Source organism: Scomber scombrus, chromosome 16 (assembly GCF_963691925.1).
Source record: "Scomber scombrus chromosome 16, fScoSco1.1, whole genome shotgun sequence".
In the NCBI taxonomy this organism is placed as follows: Eukaryota; Metazoa; Chordata; class Actinopteri; order Scombriformes; family Scombridae; genus Scomber; species Scomber scombrus.
Genome location: NC_084985.1, coordinates 23985589 through 24006862, shown reverse-complemented (window position 1 = coordinate 24006862; position 21274 = coordinate 23985589). Strand labels below are relative to the sequence as shown.

At 41.1% G+C, this 21274-nt stretch overlaps 2 protein-coding genes across 2 annotated transcripts; both read right to left on the bottom strand.

Annotated features, from left to right (window-relative positions):
• Positions 1-7043: 7043 nt before the first annotated feature.
• On the bottom strand, positions 7044-8454 carry tpbga (trophoblast glycoprotein a). The gene is made up of 2 exons (XM_062436431.1): positions 8195-8454; positions 7044-7884 (listed from the first exon to the last, which is right to left on the bottom strand). Exons 1-2 carry the CDS (start codon positions 8452-8454, stop codon positions 7044-7046), a joined length of 1101 nt encoding a protein of 366 aa, XP_062292415.1.
• Positions 8455-12229: 3775 nt separating this feature from the next.
• tmem222b (transmembrane protein 222b) lies at positions 12230-17972 on the bottom strand. The gene is made up of 6 exons (XM_062436175.1): positions 17825-17972; positions 16327-16411; positions 15515-15546; positions 14645-14741; positions 14433-14563; positions 12230-13075 (listed from the first exon to the last, which is right to left on the bottom strand). The coding sequence occupies exons 1-6, from the start codon at positions 17941-17943 to the stop codon at positions 12988-12990; spliced, it is 552 nt and encodes a 183-aa protein (XP_062292159.1). The 5' UTR covers positions 17944-17972; the 3' UTR covers positions 12230-12987.
• Positions 17973-21274: the final 3302 nt, after the last annotated feature.

Here is a 21274-nt window from a genome sequence, read left to right as displayed (position 1 = left end):
TGTACATAAAGTATATATTCAGTCCTGAATAACCTCATTCAAAGTGAGTAGCATCATCTCCTCAAAGTCCTTACTGCAGCAAGATGATGTAAAGTCATAAAGAGACAGTAGGCAGATGGCGTCTCCTCTCCGGAAGAATCTACCCTTTGGCCTCCAGACCACTCTTCTCCTCCTGACCAATCAGGTGCCTCAGATCCCTGTTGGGTGTGTTGGGCTCCCTCCTGCTCCGGCATCTGGTCCAAGCATTTGAAATAATGAAGGTAATAATAATGAGCTTAAGACTCCTCTCTCCTGGAAGGCGAGAGGTCGAAGTACCTGTGGAGAGTTCACACCCAACACATTCCACCACAAGCAGCTCGAGGATTCATCATCGTCAGAGAGGCGGCACTCTTTCCTTTCCGGTCTACAGATGCAACGTCCTGAAGCTGAAGTTGACTGATTCACAGGAAGTTTAGTATGAAGGTTGTTTCAGCTGAATATGAATGGCAGAGTCCTGTTTAGAGCAGAAGGTTATCTACTTGTACTGTAATTATGTTCCAGCGTGGTTTGCAGACATAGTATTTGTATATCTAACGCTATTTGTACAACGTTCCCCTTCATTTTCCTTTCCAAATACATCTGGATAACCTATTTTTTAACTATTACTGTTACCATTGCTGTTAGAAATGGTGCCCAAAGATATAAAGATCATCAAATGTGTAGAAAGGCAAACTAAAATGTCTGTTGGACAAAAAAAAACTGGAAGAAAACCACAGCAAAGAATAAATTATGTAATTGTCCATGAATCATTCTGGGTCTACTGAAGAAGGATTGGATCCCAAGTGTATTTAAATGAGTCCTATTATATTCGCCCGTCTCTCTACTCAATTCCAACCCAACCATTGATGCGTGAAGCGGATGATGAAGTAGTCCAGGAGTTGTGAGTATCTTTTCCTCTCTATAAAACGGGTCAAGGCCATTTATAATCAACCGGCAAACACAGGCTCTATTCTGTTTTTCTGAGAGGACCAGAGGAGAGACTCCTTAATGAATCATTGTGTGGTTTATTCCTCTAGTGAGCCTAATCAATCGAAGGGCTTCATTACGTTTTAGTCCCCATTGTAACAATTCGTCTTTATACTGTGTCGTTATCCCTACAGAGTCTGTGTAAGAACGTCAAACGGTGAAGGAGAATGCCACCTTTTTCTTTAAGCTTCCACACATGGGGTAAGTCTCAGCTTTAGGGGTTCTTTCAGAGTTTTGAGAAAAAGATGCAGGATGGGACGCAGAGGGAAATATGTCTCACTAATTGAAAAACTCCCTAACCTCATCCTCCTATAAACAACCACAGCAACAACAAAACAGAACTTCTGACAGGCCACATGGATTGAGAGACCGATTCGTGGCCAGCTGGAGGACAGCGGTGCCCACAACAAGGCTTTAGGACACTCTCTGCTTCTGAGGACGCGGGGGTGGTGGTGGTCGGGGGTGGTTGGGGGGCCTTGGCAGAGCCGTGCTGTTGCTGCGTTTACAGTTGTAGTCAATTCAGAGATCAATGGAGACGCGGTCATAAAGACTTCAGAGGGAAGCTGCATTGTTGCGGTGGAATGTTTTACATGAGTCTTTCTTTCATACAAGACAGGACTTTGTTTGGTTGGACGCATTTGTTTCTCATTTTCCTCGGGGTCTGGGGATCTATTGTGGTCATGCACCGAGAGGTTCTTGTTTAAATTTCAAGAGCATAAAGAATCCTATTATGAAATGTGGACACATTCATGTTGTACTAACTCTGTGGTAAATATGCCAAATTGGGACTGATAGACTATGCAATTAAACGCAAATTAGATCCATTTGCGTTGTGAGTTTTATAAAAGTCAGATTGAAATTTGAATTATGCTAATTTTTTGTGTGCAAAACTGTTGTGTTGTTTGTGGGAACTTTGTTTAAGCTTCATCCTTCATGGTGGCCATTTCCCATGGCAGTGGTTGAGCGACATGCAAGGGTCAGCATTGCAAGGAAACAGCAACTTCTTTGGTGCTTTATAAATATAGAAATTAATAATCATTTTGCTAAACATTTCACTCAGATCAGATTTGTAGTCATTATGTAGTTTGTTCACTTTTATTCTATGCTAAATATTTGCATCACTGCTCAAATGCACTTACAGCTGAGTTGACAACAGTGGTGGCAGTCACCAATGAGGATCTCCACCGCCAAAAGCTGCTGGTTCATTCAATGATAACAAGGTTCAGTTTGAAGAATTGTTTATGATTTGTTCCTACAAGTGTTCATACCATGGATGTATGACAAGACCAAAAATGGCACCAATTCAGTCCAATAAGAATTGCTCAGCTGGCGCACATGCCAATAAAAAGGTTCTAGCTTCCAGGTTTGCACCCATGAGTCCCACCCATAGACTTTACATTGTGATGATGTCCCAGATTTTTAAATGACTTTTCTCAGTTTAAGGAAAGTTTTACACATATAAAACCTCCATGGATCAAAAATTCATAAAAGAAAGAGTCATAATAGATCTGGTTTGAAGTTCGAGCTGTCTGTTAACAGTTTTACAGAAGTCTCAATTACAGTGGTTGTCTATGGGGAAAATGCTTTTTGGGCAACAGGGGGATTTTTCGTTGCAATACCGCAAGTGGCCACTAGGGAAAACCAGCAGACGGCTGAGTGGTGGCACCATATCCAGGTCTTAAAATCCATATATGGTTCATACACTAAATTAAGCCTGTTTCTGCCAAACCAACCAATGCTAATAGAAGACATTTCCCCCTTTTTAACGAGCCCACATAGCATTGTTCTTTCATAACATTGAACATTTGGGTGGAGCCATCATGTGGCAAAGTTTGTATTTGAAACTGGCAGCCAGTTAGCCTAGCTTGCTACATTAGCTTGCTAAAGTACATGCTACTTTTCAATCATGTTTTTTCACACCCAGCGTTTTTACTGTTTTCAAGATAACACTACTCAAAATGTTCAACCTCCTACTTGAAAGTTTGTTGGAACAGCTCTTGAAGTTGGAGCTCTGACTGTGACACTCAGGCTAATTTCATGCACCTAGAAGCAGATGCTGTGATGCCACTCAACATGGCAGTGTCTCAGAGAAGTAGGTTATGAATGGTGTTGAATGAATAAAATTCTCTAAATGAAGACTTTGGCTATATTACTAAATGATACAGACTATCAGAAACATATAGCCTATACTGATATTTGGTAGGCTATTGTTGACTTGCCTCATCCTCCACTGTTCCACTAATGTATCCAATTCAATTCTGCTGACATTGCAAATATCCATATGCTGCCTGCCATAAGAAGATGAGTTTCTCCAGTCGGCCATGTTGACTGTTTGCACTTTGTGTTGTGAGCAGTGGAACTCATTAAGCTCAGAATTAGGAATTTTCAACTAGGAAATGTTCTTGTTTTTTTCTTGTCTTTCTTGTTTGTCCCAGACTTTAGAAACAAGGGGGTCTAATTGTTAGCTGTCTTTTATGGGTTCAGTTGTGGTTATGACAAATGACGAGACTGTCAAAACTCACAAGAAAGGGTAGTCTGATATTCTCAGCATTCTTTATGTTAATCAGTGACATCAATCATGACACAGAGTAACATAGGGAGTGCTGAAATCACAAATGGGACTAAGCAGTGACCAAACATCAGCTCAGCAGCTGGTTGAAAGTCTGTCTTATGGAATTGAAGAGATATTATAAACTATTATTAGTGCTCATCAGCACAGATAATGCACCAATCAAATGATCAATATTCACACCACTTGGAGAACACTAAAATAATTTAAAATGCATAATAGGTACACTAGTCAAAAGAAACACAGAGCATGTACTGACTTCTTAGCACAAATACATTTTAAGTTCAGTTTGACTCTGGATAAGCAGTATGATTCAGGTATGTGTGTGCCTGTGCTGTGTATGTTTATTTAAGTGTTGTGCTGTTAGAGCCAGCCTTTATGAAAGTGATAAATGGGAGGCCACTTGGCTTTAATGGGTAGTGGGCCAGCTGTACCAACTCCTCCTGACATTGCATCTTCTGGCAAACACAATTAGTCACATTGATCAAGAGAGCAGCAGAACAATGGGTAATAACCCGCTGGAGCCACCTCTGTGGTTTGGTCGCCACCTCCACTGACCAGACTGGTAGGACATGATGGATAGGCGATGTACAGGAAGCTGGCCCAATGAATTCACCGATCTCATTAAGATCTCTCGAGATCATTGTTAAAAGAAGAGAGGAAAAAAGGGAAGAGAAGGTAGACTAGACTCTGTTTCACTGTGCTGTGGATGGTTTGGTTTAAAAAGTGTGTCACGCAGAGCAGAAAGTATCAGATAACCATGCAGTGTTTAGTGAGGGCAAAATATAAATGATGACATGTGTCCTTAGTTGAGAGAGAGACAGCTGCGTTTGTCATACCGTGCCAGTGGAGTGGGGTAGATGCCACTCTGTCTCTGTCGTCATGCTGCTGACTGTTGTGGTCTCTTTTTAACATGTTCAATTCCTCACAGATGTGGCGTTCACTTTTAAGGCATATTCCCTATCATGGCCATTAAACCCATGTAATGGCGCCAAGATGTTCCAAGAGACAGGAGGCGTATGAAATAAAATAAAAAAGCCTGCTGCGGTAGAGTGGAGCCTTCTGAAAACTGAAAAACTTTAAAATATGTATTTCGCCGTTTGCCCAATAGCTGAAACCACATGGTACACAGACGTGAAGCTGTTCAAGTTTTTCAAAACTGCTTCCTCGAAAGAAACCTCAGTAGTGTAACAAATGGTTTGTGGGAATACAAGACAAGCAAAGCTGAAATAAAGATGTGATCTTTTAATCAGATATGTACAACATAAACAGAGAACACTAATTGGGGCAATTTTTTTTCTGATTTTAACAAGCCTCGTTGGAACAGGGAGTAATGAAGAGCGTCTGGATGTATTTGTGGGGGGTTCTCCTCTTTTCATTGCATTCCTGCTGAGACAGCCTATAGCAAACATGCCATGTACAGTATTTTTCAAACAGCCAGACTCATAAAAGACGAAAAAAAAGAAAGGCACAGCTCCTACTGCGCATTTTAATGACCAAAAGCGGAAGTAAATGACATGCAGGCAATAATGTTTCTTCTCTCTGCTCCGCCAGTTGACACCAATAACCCGTGGCCGGCTTAATGCCCCCGGATCGTGACACGTCGTGTAATAGCAAATGAAAACTTCCCCTGGGATTTTCTCCCACGGGCAATTATTAAGAATGATGACACTTTAACAATAGCTGGATCAGGCGCTCAACTTTTGTCACCATGAATGAATCCTATTACGCGGCGGGCATAATGGTCGTCTGTGAAAACAGAAGAGAGGATGAGTATCACAAGGCATCTTTTGGCGCTGGAAAACAAAGCTTATTTGAGGCGTTTCGACATCCGAGCCACCCTTTGTGCCAGCAGTACGAGCCTCAATTGTTTTCTCTGCGACTAAATGCCTGTCTTAATGTGGTTCTTGCAGCTCGGAGAAATGATACCTACTGAAAAAAAACACAAGATTACATTTGGGCTAAATGAGCATACAGACATCATGACTTTCCGAAGCTTTATTTTGACATTACACATGCAGGAAAATGGCTCCGCGTTCTAAACATTTCTGGATCGCTATCGGAGGAGTTTGGAGAACATCTTAAGAGGATGCTACTTTGGCTTCGAACAATGAGAGGCTGTTTCAGTTAACTCCAGACCTCTTTTCCTCCCCCCCTTTCCAAATACATAGATAGCAATTTGGGCAATAAACAATTTAGGGAATGGAAGCTTGCCATCTCTTCTCTCTGTCTGTGTTTGTCTCACTTTTGTGGCATCAAAAGGCCACAAAGAAATGAGCTGTAATTCTCATGTAGCTGTTTAGAAAAACAGGGATGACACATGACATTTAGGATAAGATGTCTTTGGTTTTGGGATTCATTCAGTGTGAGGTTAAAAATGTACAACTGTGGATTTCTGTGCCACCCTTCCACAACTTCCACTACAAAAAGACACTTTTCCTGACATAAAAGAGAAAAACCAAAAAGGTTGAAGGACAGTTTCATAAGGCTCCCTATTCATCTGGTCAGAGCAAAACTGCTTGAATGAAACAATGTAGCTGGTGTTTCAGAATCATCTGTATCTTATCACTGGAAGAAAAAAAATCCTCTAAACAGAAAAACGTGGAGACTTTTCCTTCAAAGAGCCTCCAGAGCGGCTGTTGTCTTTAAAGGAGGAGGGAGATTGCTTTCAGCGGCCTCGGCCTGCGACTGGTTCTCATCATTTTGACAATAAAACTCAAGGAGTTGAAACAAAGCAAGGCTTCATGAAAAAAAAAAGGAGAGGGGAAGAGAGGAGAGGGGAAAAAAAACGAGGGGGCGAGGATATTCCCGCTGGTCTGTGCTGAACTGTCCCCCCCCCTGCCCCCTTTCCAATGCAACGAGCCAGAGAAGAGCAGAGTGGTGATTTTAGGAGAGCTTTGGAAAGGCTTTTGTAGGCTTAATTCCTCTCTGGCACCCTGGGGCTGGAAGGACGGGGGGACCAAAGGGCTTGAAACGGTTCAAAGATGAATGAGTGATTGTGCTTTGAATTCCCAGAGGTTTGTTTTCATAGTGTCAGGATTTTATTGCAGCGTTTTGTTGCTTTTTTGTGTTTTTTTTTACAAGCTAAATATGAGTCAAGATCTCACACAGAATGCTGAATGAGTGTACCATGTAGAAAGAGAGGAAAAACACTACCTTGCTGACTTCAGGCACTTATTGTTGCTCTAATCTGCACATAAAGAGCAGTCATGAATATAAGAAATATCAGTCAATGAGCTCCCTTAATAACATCTGTCTCCATCTAAGGTATTCTTTGTTAAAAGAGCGTATTAGTTGTGTAATGAGGAACGACGAAGCAATGCATGCTTAAACCAACTAAGCTAAAAGATTAACAATATTGTATGTATATATTTACAGATAGATCTGTACATTTTTTACACTTTTCTACTGATAAATGCATTAGAAAAAAACGTCCTTAAGAAACCAGTGGTGATTGTCCTGTCACACATCAGCGTTCGTCGAGACCTGACAACCTGGGGTCAGAGTCGATCTCGAAGCGATAGTGGTAACCTTCCCACACCTCCCTGCAGGCGTCACGCAAGTCATAGATCCTCTTCTTGATGCCCTTACGGTTGAGATAGAGTACAAAGAGGAAAATGAGACCGATGAAACCCAGGACTATACCCAAGAAGACATAAGAGGTCTGCAGAGCAAGGTCCGCCCCTGCATCCCTCTGGTGGCATCCCAGAGTCAGCGTCCCCACGGCGAGAAGAGACGTGTTCCTCATGTCAGCTGGGACGGAGCACACCAGGCCCTCAACGTCCCTGACGCGTTCCTGTGATCTGTTGAGCCACACAGTAAAAGGTTCGATCCCGCAAGTGCACGTGAAAGGGTTTTCCCCCAGCAGCAGCTCGGCTCTGGGAAGCGAGTCCAGCTCTTGCAGACCGTCGTCGGTCAACGTCTTGAGGGCGTTGAGGGTCAGGTCCAGCTGTTCCAGGCGCTCCAGGCCAGAGAGGGTGGAGTTGTGGATGGACACCAGGGAGTTATTGGAAAGCTGGAGCCTCCGCAGGTTTGTCAAGTGGGAGAAGATTCGCGAAGGTAAGTAGATGAGGCTGTTGTCCGAAAGGTCCAGACCCTGAAGGTTCCCCAGGGAGCTCCAGCGGAGAGAGGTGGCCAGGTCCATCACTGACGAGTGATTGTAGAGGGCCCGGCTCAGGTTGAGCTCCCTCAGGGACTGGTTCAAGACGGTGAAGGCTTCGGGGTGAATGACAGCCAGCTGGTTGTTGCTCAGATCCAGAGAGCGAAGGCTGCGGAGTCCGGAGAAGGTGTGGGATTCCACCTCGCTGATTCTGGAATTGAGGAGATTTAAGAGATGTCATCCACACTTTAAAAACAACTTAAATGACAAAGAAAGTGTGAAAAAAAGTACTGATCTTTGCCAGGATGGTTTATTTTGAACATGGGAGTCATTTTAATACACATGGAAGCACACAAAGGCTGTTTCTAGTGCTTAAATGTAGAAATCTGCTTAGCTACTGTGTTTCAGGGAGAACTGATGACTAAACAGGAATTTGCCAGTGACACAAATGGAGATCAGATTTGTCCTGAATGCATTAAAACATGCTGGCTTTGCATTAGAAGATGGAACAGGAGCCTTACCTGTTATTGCTCAGAGACAGGTTGGTCACATTCTCCAGTCCTTTGAAAGACTCCGGACCGATTCGACTGATCTGATTCCCGGTTATGAACAGATTCCTGGTGTATCCCGGGATCCCGATCGGGATACTCCGCAGATCTTTAGAGACGCACTTCACGGTATGAGCCGCCTCGGAACACTCGCAACGAGGAGGACACGATGCGTAAACAGAGCCGAGCAGCGCGCAGAAAACAATGCGCTGAGCCAGGGTCAGATCCAGCATGTTGGATTGAAACAAAGTGTTGCAGTCCGAGAGTAGCAAAGCAACAAAAAAAACCAAAAAGGGAAAAAACACACACAACAGACACACACTCGGGGAAGGAGTAAATGAAACGATCAGCTCCTCCAAGACATCATTATCATCTGCTGTCCCGGCTGGGAATGCGCTTCAACTTTGCATCTCTGCAGAGAGTGTGGCCGGGAGGCAGGGGCTGATTTCCATGAGAACAAAACTGGGGGTCGTGCTGATCAGAGGGGGCTTTTTGATCCTTTGCCGTGGCTAAGCGGGGCGTCGCTTCTTCTCCAACAATGAAGTTAAAACGACCATCCACTAGTAGTGCAATGATCTGCGGGGAGGGGCTTTTTCCTCCTGCCCCCTGCTCCCCGTCCCATCCTCCAGATCTGCCTCTCAGCCTCTGCTGGCATCAAGGATGGATGAGGAGGAGAAAGTGGTGGAGCTGTCAGATTTATGTCTCTACATAATATTCACCGTTTTATCCATGTGCACATAATATCACTTAATATGATCATATGGAAACAATAGGTTACACTCCATATACCTGGGCATGAGCTTAACCCACAATTTATTATATTAATTATATTCTATAATAATAATAGTTTTCTATAGCAAAAGTCATATCAGGGGACAGTTGAGGATATGTGATCATTTATTGTACTTTATAAACATTTTCATTTCTATTAAGGTTTCTAGGAGGTTTATGATTGTCTAGATTTGCTTCACTCATAAGCAGTTCTGCTGCTCTCTTGATCAGTGTTTAGTGAATTTGATGTCCCCTTGTCATTCCCACCTACCCAGGTGGTATGGTAACCCGTGGGGGGAGGGGTGTTTGGGGGCCAGACTGCAAAGCCTTTGATCCCACTTGTGTTAAATACTGTGATGCCCTGCAGGATAATGGCCATTCAGAGAGACTCTTAGCCGATTAGTAAAGTATCAAAGCTGCCACGGCTTCCCCTTTCCTCTATGTGTATTCTGACGACTTCTAATGATTATTACAAGAAGTGCTTCTCGGTGTATCTGTAGAAACTTGGAGGGGGGGGGGGGGGGGGGGGGGGGGGGGGACTTTGCCTTTCATGGCTCGGGCAGCCTTGAAATCCTAACATCATCCCTCCTGTTGACAGCCTTGATGAAACACAGTTGTCATAATTCAATGATGGAATCCAAGAAAGAAATACTCCACAAATTTCTACAATAATAGACATCTTTATTGGTATTATAGCTGTAAGTCATAAACACATTCATAGTTCACACAGTCACTTGCAGGATTTTTTAAAATTCCCCATGAGCTAGATGATCTGCAGCATAAAAGATATTTCAGGGGGGATTAGAGAAACAAAAGAGGGTTTTTTTTTAAATTGCAGACTGGTATAAGTATATATGGATAGTGGCACTAATAATAGCATCCCAACTGTCTTTTGTCAACAGGCTGAATTGCTGGGACCACAGGTCTCCACATTCCTGGACCTGGCTCTTGGATACAACAAGGCACCGCAGCAGGCAACGTCTCCACCATTCAAAATGATCTCAAGCTGAATATGGCGTTCTTGCACATGCACTCATGAAGGATCTGCGAATCTCTCCTCCTAAAAATATACATGTATACGTCCGAAACGGTAAACCGATGACAACGTTGAACAAAAAAGTCAAAAGCTAGAGTTTAATCAACGGATCTCAAAAGAGCTATTCATTCATATACCTTTTCATAGCTCCCGACGTGTGATGAATGAGCCGTTTCACTAAAGGACAAGTTACATATTCAAAAGACACAGTATGAGTTGTTCTACCCCATTTTTCCAACATTTAAGCGCAATTACAGGAGGTTATTTTCACTTCTCTTGTTTGTTTTTACGGGTTTTTTCCACATCCATGATTTGGACAGAGATGTAAAAATGTCGCTGTTGAGTCTGAGGTGTAAAGAGCATATTTCCAGATTCAATTTTATATTTTTTTTTTAAACACATGCTACTTTTATTAACATCAATCTCAGGCTACCAGGATGCTACTTGTTAGGTCCAAAATCTGAATTTCCCAATAATCTATAAGATACTTGAGACTTTTTAAAATTTGTATTTAAAATAAGAGATTTCCTCTTGACAGCTACAAGTGACGAGGACCTTAAAGCCCTGAAGTCACAGTTCAAACATTTTTAAAAATGACTTTCCATCCCCCTCTCTCCAATTGTAACCCCTCATTTGAACACTTTGAGAAAATGACTCTGTAGCTCTAATCTACAGAATCGGTCAACCTCTTGCCTCCAATCAACATTAACATACAAAGGCATGTTACAGTCTGCTTTATTATTTATACCTGCTAATATTTACCAGCAATCGCAGAAAACTTGAAATCTTAAGTGATTAAGAGAGAGAAAAAAAAAAGATGTGGGGTAATAAACCTAGAAGCTGAATCGCTGGGCGGTTAGCTGCCATGATATATGCAGCTGATTAATCAAGAAGCCGCAGCATGAGTCAAACATCAACTTCTCCATAGTTTTGCATGCATGCAATACACACATGCTGGCATGCAATCATATGCTCTCTCTCCAATCTCACACACACACACACACACACACACACACACACACAATCATACAATCATTCAGGCACGAATCTGCTACTATGCAGAGCAGAGATGAGATATGCGGAAGATTAAACTGTAAGAGTGGCGCGGTCAAGTTTAGCAAAGTATATAAAGAGCACCTGGTGTACAGTGTAAATGTGTGTTCAAATATTTACAGGCAACATGGGTGAAACACACACGCAAAGAGGCCACGGAATATATCTGCTTTCGATGCGTTAGCCCTGAACCTTTACTATGGAAAACACAAAAAAAACAACCAACAAAAAAACAGATTTTAATTTGAAAAGCTCTCACTTAAATGACATCTACTTTGGATTATTGCAGGATGTCGGCCGGTTGTGTATCAAAGCTTTGTGAAAACAGAGCTGACATTTCACGATGACCTTCGAATCTGATCTGCAGAGGTGGAAAAAACAGCAGGAGAGACGCTGGCAGGGCGCTGGAAGAGAAGGAGGGGGGGGTATTCAGCAAGTGAGGTGGGGGGAGGTGGTGTTGGTAGTAGTGAGCGTGAAAACCTGAGGATCCTGGCTACCTGCTGCTTTCTGGCAGCAACGCGGACAAAGAGAGGGCTCAACACTTTTTTTTTTCTTCTTTCCTGTTTGATAGCAAACAATGAGGGGATTTGAATCTACTCACGACAGCCATGGCAACTGATTTCGAGTGCCAACCATCATGTGGAATTAATGTTTTTTTTAATAAAAGAAACGAGTCAAAAATAAGCATACAGGATCGTTTTTAGGCACTGACTCAAGTTGAAATTAGAAAAAGTAGAAAACGGAACGTTTCTCAGGTTGAACGAAAAAGAAGTCAAGACACTTTCCTTTCAATCATTTTAAAGTAATCAATGAACCGTTTAACTAAAAAGAGAATTAAAGATTGAAGGACACAGTTTATGTTGGTCTATTCTCCCACATTTGGCACAAGTATAGAAAACCAAATGGAGCTTTACTATTGTGTTAAGTTTCTCCAGGTATTTTTCACAGCCACATGCATTGAGGTTGCTACAATCATTGCACTGATGATCTGTAGTATGAAAACATTTATTGTAAACCTATTTTTACCGTAGTACCATGAGGTGATCCGTTTGAAAAATACATAATGCAAACACGTCTCTGAGAAAATATTTCTTTTTTTCTAGAAGATGCAGACTTTTTCGGATATCACGCGGAGTTAAAGACTATAAAATGCTGTAAGAAACACAGAGAGAGAGAAAAAAAAAGCACAATAATACAAACTTGCTCCGACGTATTTCGGTTTAAGTCGCGGCGCTGTGGAAGAGCTACGTTAAATCGAGCATGAAACGCGATAAATTCCCTAGAAAGGCAGCTAATTGACTTAACATGTTTGTGCTCCCCGGTAGAAAAAAAATGGCATTCGGGAAGCACTGAATCATGGGATTACGAGGATCCCAATCCATTACAAAGAAAGACCGCTCCAAATCCGAAAACGAGGCATGGATGTTTTTCCCTCGAGAGAATTTGACGCTGACCTACGTCTGTTTCACCTATGAATCGGGCTACCGAACTTCTAGACTTTGCAGGTGCTGGTAGCTTAAACCTGCTTTTAAGCTTTCTTTAATCCATTAAGTGTGTTTGTGTGGTCCTGTTAGTTGCAGTGGTGGTGGAAGTGAGGAGGGGGGGTGTTCAGTCCCTTCTCTCAAAATAAATGAATATAGATGAATGTCAGTCACTAAGGCAATTCCAGCTCCACCACTGGAGTAATGCCAGTAACAAGGGTCGCCTGCTTTCCATAGACCAAACATGTGTTGGTATACATGTGTTGGACGTCTTCTCTTGGGAGGTGAGTAGTCTTTTATTTCCTCGCTCAACGCCGTGTGATGCCCCTTCCTCTCTCCCTCCCCCTCTTGATGTTTAATAGGTCAGCCCCACATACATCAGACCTGTGGGGGTTCCGCTTTTGTCGTGAACCTGCCTTCCCAGGTCACCGCAGGTTGATGGCCAGGGCCACTGTGAGGATGATGCCCATGAGCATCAGGAAAGGCAGCCAGGTTTTCAGGAAGCCAGCACAGCTGGATGGAAGAAGAGAAACACCCGCAGAGAAAGAGAGAGAGAGAGAGAGAGAGAGAGAGAGAGAGAGAGAGAGAGAGAGAGAGAGAGAGAGAGAGAGAGAGAGAGAGAGAGAGAGACAGACAGAGAGAGAAAGAGAGAGAGAGAGAGAGAGAGAGAGAGAGAGAGAATGGAGAGAAGGTGAGGAAATGAGAACAGAGGTGGTGAAACAGCATTAATCACAATTTCCTCCCATCCTGTCCTGAGTGTCCTGCTGAAGTGGGGAGAATATGTCATCAATATCCCACTGCTGGCTTGTAACCATGGCAACTGTTTCAGTATAGACAATATGCAATGATGTCACTTTTCCCCCCACATAGACCTCCCCATTCACCACTGCCGAGTGACATAAGCAGTGACTGGTATGTCTGGAGGGAGCTGAGATAGATGGAAACACACAAATATCTGCAAACCAGAGAGCTGCTGGGATGTGTAGTCCATTCCTGCAACACCAGTATTCAAAAAAAGGCCTACTGGAGGAATGTCCTATATACGCTCTTAATACTCCTCCAAGAATCAGGGCTCTCTCTCTTTTCTTGTGTCCAACAGGTTCAAGGCATACCTGTGAAATCATGCCCGAGCCCCTGGGATCCAGGAGAGAAACCTCATTCACAAGCTTCAGCCCTACTTCTTACAGCGGCTTTGAAGACAGCAGCTGTGGATTACTGTACAGGGGGCTTGTGTTGTATCAGCTGTTTTAAAACAGACCATGTTCTATGATTTCAGGACTGAAGATGTTACGTTTTTGTACGTTTTTTTAGTACATCTGTACTGCTACTAGTATTTGCTGTGCGTGTGTGGTAGAAACTTGCCTAAGACCAATGAAACTCTAAATACACAGCCTGGTGTCAACAGTTGAGGCACTTGCAAATTTGATCACTAATAGTGGAATTTATGGCAAAGCATCTCATCTAACTGGCTGCTTAAGTACGATATGGTAAACTATTAATTAACACACTTAATGCTGTAGGAAAAGTACAATACTTACCATTGTGTTAGCACCATTACAGGAGACAGGATTTGAAGACAAAACAATGACTATGACTTGAAAGTGCCAACTCATAGCTTTAATTTGAGGATGCTCATGTACCACAGCAGAGGATCTATATAGGACAGTTGGTATTTTCCCTGGTGACACTCTGTAAGGTCTGTACTGCTGCCGTCTTCTCTTTGTACTTGTTTCTGCTGTTGAGGCGTGCTGATTGTTGGGTCACACTAACTAAAGCAACTAAACATCAACTGCCCAAAAATAGCCCGTGTTTAAAAACTGGACCCTGAAACAGTTTTTACAAAGATTGAACATGTTCCCCCTTTCCTTACCTCACGTGCTTTCCGTGGATCAGAGCAAGGAGGCAAAGTTTGATCATGTTCCACGAGGTGCTGTTTTCGTATCGCATCAGGTTCAGAGCCATGGCGACGTGCGAGTGACAGTTGTCACAGCAGAGGTTGTGCTAAAGAGATAGAACAGCTCAAGTTATTACCAATGTAGTGCTTCTACAAAGTATATAGAAGACACAAATCAACTTAATTACCATCCTGTGCTTGTACTCCTCTGAAGCGTCGTGCACCGCTGTGTCCCAGGCGTTAGAGCCACTTGCGTAGACTTTGCTAACGTCAAGCATCCAGTACCTTCAATTCAAGAGACAAGCTTGATTGTATTGTTGTGTTGGTTGGATGAGACGTGGGTCCTGTTCCATAAAGCAGGATTACTAAATAAACCAGGCTTATTTCGTTAGTCTGGCTCATTTTCCAGCAGATCCAGTTCCATTAAGCAAGCTCAGCATAGTTCAAGCTCAGTTACCACGGCAACTTATGCTGGCAAACTAACCTGGTCCGGGCCAGGCTAATTGTCAGGCTTAGCCTGAGTTGCTGCTTAGTCATGACTCTGACCTGAGAGAAATGATTTAGTATATATACTCATAGGTATAGGCCAGGGTATATAAATATATATACAGTGGGAGAAATAAGTATTGAACGCGTTAACATTTTTTTCAGTAAATATATTTCCAATGAGGATACTCACATGAAAATCTCACCAGACTCTGGTATTAACTCAAGAAATCCACACATATAGAGAAATCAAAACATTAAAGCCCATAAATTAAGTTATGTGTAATAAAGTGGAATGAAACAGGAAATAAGTATTTAACACACTAAGAAAAAGCAAGGCACCAAGGCAAGGAAAGGCAAGTAATCAGGTGAAAATCTGTAAGTAGTTAGAAAGTAATTCTACCTCTATCTGTGCAAGTTAATTTCATGTGAGTATCCTAATTGGAAATATTCAATACTTATTTCCCCCATTGTATATACATACATAAATCTCACATTGAGATTTCTGAGCTTGCTATATGGAACGGATCCCTGGTTCACTAAAATGTCATCACAACACTCAGTTTACTTACTTTGTTGGTCTTCCAAAAGCCATGTTGTCCTCCTGCAAAACAAGAGACCAATGTTAAATACTCATCATTATTTCAGTACACTGTTAGTTTAAGTGATTGTGTATCGAATGTGAAGACTCGAAGTATATCGACACAATTTTGAGTTTTTAGGAACCAGAATATGTAGTTTCGATGGTTTTAGCAGTAAGAATTTAGGAAATGTGCCTCCAATCCTGTTTGCTTGTATTGACCATCAGGTTTGTTTGGGTGTTGCAGCAAAATGGGTTAAAGTAATAATTGTAAAGTGACATGTTACAGCACCACTATCTGGACCAATAGAGAAAGAGCTCAGATAATAACTACATCTACATTTTACAGTTACGTGTTTAGGAATTATACTTCCCTACAAGTGTAGATCATAATGAAGTATTTCTGAAAAAATTATTCATCAAACTGGGTCAGTGTTTCTGGGTCAAAAGGGGCATGAAATACAGCTGTAGGGTTGGGTATCAAAATCCATATTAGTATTCCCAAAATTATAAGTGGGGATACTTTAAAAAAACACGTTACTTTGTATGTGAAGGAGCAGGTTACCAAACTTTTCAGAACCTTCTTTAAGCTTTTGAGAATTTGAGTGTTGGATACCCTAAATAAACAGTAGGTTTTCAGTGGAGAATTCCCAAAGCTATGTCACCTCACATCGAGTTTGTGAGAGTATGTCCACTGCACTGTACTGTACTGTATAAGCTCCATATATTCATTTGACATATAGCCAACAATATTTTCTCAAAAATGATGTATGTAAACCTCACAGCACTACAGTCATTACTCACTGAGACAAAGTAAGGTCCGGCAAAGTCCCGGATGACGCCGGTGGAAGTGCAGATTCCCATGTGTCCGATGAATGGAAACAGCCATCTGAATAAAAACAACAAGCAAAGTTAACATTATTACATAAAACAAACAAGCAAACATAACATAAAGATTAATATACATGTATTCAATATTAGTGGACATAACATTGTGTTTGGGCAGGTCCAATAAGAACAAGCTACATCATCTAAGTGCTGAATTTGGACTTGACAATACATATCGATATTACTTCAATATCGTGATGTGAGACTAGATATCATCTTTGATATTGGATATTGTGATATCTAAATATGGCTTACGTGTTGTCTTTTCTTGGTCTTAGAGCCTGAATAATAATAATAATAATAATAATAATAATAATAATAATAATAATGCATTTTATTTAAAGGCGCCTTTCAAAGCACTCAAGGACACCTTACACACATAACACAACAACAGTACATCAAACAATATAAATCAGGTAACATTGATGTGGAAGTTAGTGCAATTTTGCAAAGAAAGATAAATAAATATGAATATGACTGCATAGTGCAAAAGTACAATAAATAAAAAAGAATGTGATTGCATAGTTAGTGTGAGACAGAGTATGCCACTCGGAATAAGTGCGTTTTCATGCACTTATACTTTATAGTAAAGTGATGTTATTTTCTTAGTTTTATTTGCCCTTACCAACGTGGTCATTACATCCACATTACTTATAATTATTTATCAAAAATCTAAAACATGTAAATACTTTGTGAAAGCAACTGAAGTAATTCCTTTCAATATTATTGCAATATCAGTATTGAGGTATCTGGTCAAATATATTAAGATATTTGATTCTGTCCATATCAGCCATCCCTATACTACTATGAAATGATTACTATTAAGTCGTTAAACTTATTGTAGTTAGAAGTATGACTCATATCTACACATCAGTCTACAGACCCACACTTGATAAGATGATGTACCAGAAACTCACACATTACACAACTGTAAACACTGTTGCAACGAGAGAGCCACCAACACACACAACCAAACACACACATTTAAAGCCATTGTTTGTGACAAATATACAATAACTGTACGGGTTTGATAGTATTGACAGTTACAAATGCTTTAGAACAATGTAATTAACACATACAAACTCGTCCTTTAAGAACTTAAGACTATAACATGAAAACCTTGTTAATGTTTTGTTTGTTTAAGTTGGTGTCTGTCTGTTCTGTCAAATTATAAGCATTAATATACACCGAAATGTGTAATTTACAATATCCTAACAACCATTACACGTTGTGAGTTGATATAGGTGACTGTGGCTTTTATTTAAAGCCCACCAATAGGTTTATTAAAGTGTATAAGCAACAGGATGCAGTTGTAACGTTACGTCTGGCTGCTAGCTAACGTTAGCTTCACGTAAACGTTAGCGCATGAAGCCGTCACTTCGTCCGACCTGCGACACCGGCGGAGATAACTCACGATAACACGGGGATAGGAGTCCACACGATACAGTACGGGTAGCGGCTGGCCTCTGGGTTCATTTTCTCTGACGCTATGTGGTAATTCCTCATGGTGTCTTTTTCCATAACATCCGCCATCACCAGCTGTGGAAAAGGAACTTCATTTGTCCCATTTACAGATGCGTCAAGTTAACCATAAACATCGGATACAACCGGAAATTAACAGTTCAACCTCAATATAAAGCTGAACATTTGTCCGTTTTTTGTAAGAAATATGGGGACAGTCTATGGATTAAACGCGATATATCCAATTAAACATTCGTCTTTGTGATTAACCTGGGGAAACTATAACACAGGAGTTGCAGACATATTAAATAAATGGCATTACAACATAGTTGTTAAGAGTACCTTTAAAAAAAAAACAACAACCGGAAGCTGCACATCTGTTACTGTTATATTTCTTGACGTGAGCAGCAGCTTCCGGGATTTTTGCGAGCCAGCAGGTGGAACAGCTCAATCCAGTAATGTAGTCAAACAATAAACACAACGGTATGTTTCACATTCACCACAACACACACACACACACACACACACACACACACACACACACACACACACACACACACACACACACACACACACACACACACACACACACACACACACACACACACACACACACACCAGCTTACTTAGATCACTTTTGGGGACATTAGAATAACATTAATTTCCTGGAGATTTACCCAAATCCTGACCTAAACCATTACTTTCCCAACATTGACCTTAACCTAAGTCTAACCTTAACCACTGACCAGAAATCATAAAAATAATCTTTTCCCCAAGTCAAGACACGACTTTTGTCCCCAGTTGGACAAACCATCCCCAATTACCTGGTTTAAAGTCTGAAATGTGCTATAAATGTGTCATGTCTTTACATAACCCTAAATTGATTTTAACTTTAAACCAAGTCTTCGCCCTATAATTAAAGATATAGATTAAGGGGACTTGTTTTTTGTCTGCAAACATTTTGATCAAAATATTTTTAAATTGAAAATACAAAAGCTTATATTTTTCCAGCTTCTTCAATGTGAGGATTTTCTGATTTTCATAGTTTTACATCATTATAAAGTGAATATTTTTGGTTTATGAAATACCTTATGATGTTTGGACCACAATGATTGGTCAACTAATCAAGCATATTTTTGGCAGATTAATCTTAATAAAAAATAATTATCAATTACAGCTGTAATCTTTTTGACCTCATAAGGTCATGTGCATTATTTACAAAAACATCACATAGGCCAGTGGTTCCCAACCTGGGGTCACCATAAGATAATGATCCATTTCAAGGAGTTAGGAGCCAAAATGGTCAATTCAGCTTAGTTAACCCTTTACTTGATGCACATGTGATGCTTGGATAGTCAAAACATTACACAGATATGGGTTATGGCAAAGTATATCAGCTCATTTTACTCTTATGCAGCGTTCACGGCAAAAGCGTCTGACGCGGAAAAATCGCTTGAATCGCGCCGCTTGATCATAAATGTCAATTTTTGGATCATCGCTTCATTCGCTTCATTCGTGCTTGTGACGTTGGGAGAAACTCGCTGCTGATTGGATGTCGCGGCGCAATGTCGCCTGAAAAGTTCAATTTTTCCAACTTTATTCAAGCCGCTTCAGACGCTTCATTCGCGCTGCATGATAAGAAATTGCTTATTATTGGGTAATTTACATTGATTTTCTATGGAGACTTGCTGCTCAATTCGCATCAGATGCTTTTGGTCTGAACGCCTCTTTAAGGAACAAGATTACTGACATATAGACATAAGCCTCAATCAAACAGTGTGTGGAACACTGTCACCTGATTGGGTTAAGTACTTAGACAGATAACTTAACCCCAGGAGAGCAAAAATAGCCCTATACATTAAAGGATGTTATGATCAGTATCATAGACATAATCCTGAAATAATACCAAACTAACATACCAACTGGACTTGATCATTTTTGTGACAGGAACAGGTATTTGTTTGGGTATCATGCATCACCTGTGGTTCTACTTTTGCATTTGAACTGTAATGCACATTTTTAACCCAAATTCAGTCCTACCACAATGCTTTAATGTGACTTCTTTCCAATTTATTGCAAAAAAAGTCATTATTTGTTCTCATACCAGCACAAAGAGAGCTCTCCAGCACAGCAGAGCCAGAGGATTGCAGCTATCGAAGGAGTTATATATGACAATGGTCGAAACAGAAACAAAGATGTACCCAAGGGATCTGCTGGGGCCCTGTGTACTCCATACTGGATCCCATTAGATGTGACAGGTGATATATTGTGCGAAGGGCAAAAACAAACTACTCAGCAAAAGCAGGGAGACGTTGATAAACGAAGCCACGCCGGGCTCATCATCAGGGAGCGCTGGGAATTCTCCAGCAAAATGCCACCTCGATATCTGGCTGAGCCATCCAACCCAATTAGGCCAGAAGATGTGCTGCTTTTGGGACTGTAACTCAGTGACATGGTATCCTTTTCAGTCAAAGGTTTGAAAACTAAAATGTCAAGTGTCTTCTAGTTTCCAGTCCAGATCCCTGTACTGTAATTATCCAGCTAAGACATGAAATGAGGGTCTGATTCTACAATTTTTAGAGACACAACTGAGAATGTGAATTTATCAGAAAGGTTGTATAAAAGAGTTAAGAAGGCAAAAGTTATGTTTTTATTGGCTAAAAAAGACCCTGGTTAGAAACAGGGAAAAACAATTGTGCATATTGTTACTTTAAATCCAGCACTTTCTGACATTTCACTCAAAAAGCTCCCATCAGGTTAAAAAAACTTTTCATTAAAAGCTCATTAAAACCTTGTGAAATGTGTGTAACTAAAACACACTCAATAATACGGAAGCATAATGAATCAATCCATTGATTCGATGTAATTTGTTGAAATTGTGACATTGATTTTCTGTTCAACGATACACCAAGCTTCGAATTTTAGACCTCTTGGGGACAAGAAGGAGGTCGTTACAACTTAAAGGGGACCTATTATGCTTTTCCTTATTTTCAGTCATATATATAACGCTACAATGTCGGATGTTCATATAAAACGTGGCCAAAGTGTTAAATAATGAGGTGAACTTATGTAGAAGTAATCCCTGTGAGCAAAAAGCTCAGGCTTCAGACTGCTCTGAATGCTCAGTGTCCAACAGTTTTTTCTACTTTCAGCCCGAGTCGACATCATCGTATGACAGATTTCATTATATGGTCATCTGCTCAACACACAGTGCATACGTTCACTGCTCTTCTCTGCTAACATTATGGCATTTTTACATTTTTCGGGCCATAGTCATGACTCCATTACACAGCACTGCGAAATGAAATAAGTTGTTTACCTGTTCGTGGCGTGCTGGTCGTCTGTAGCTCTTCATCAAGCATCATCATCACTGTGGCTGTTTCAGTTTGTACATTATTTCTAA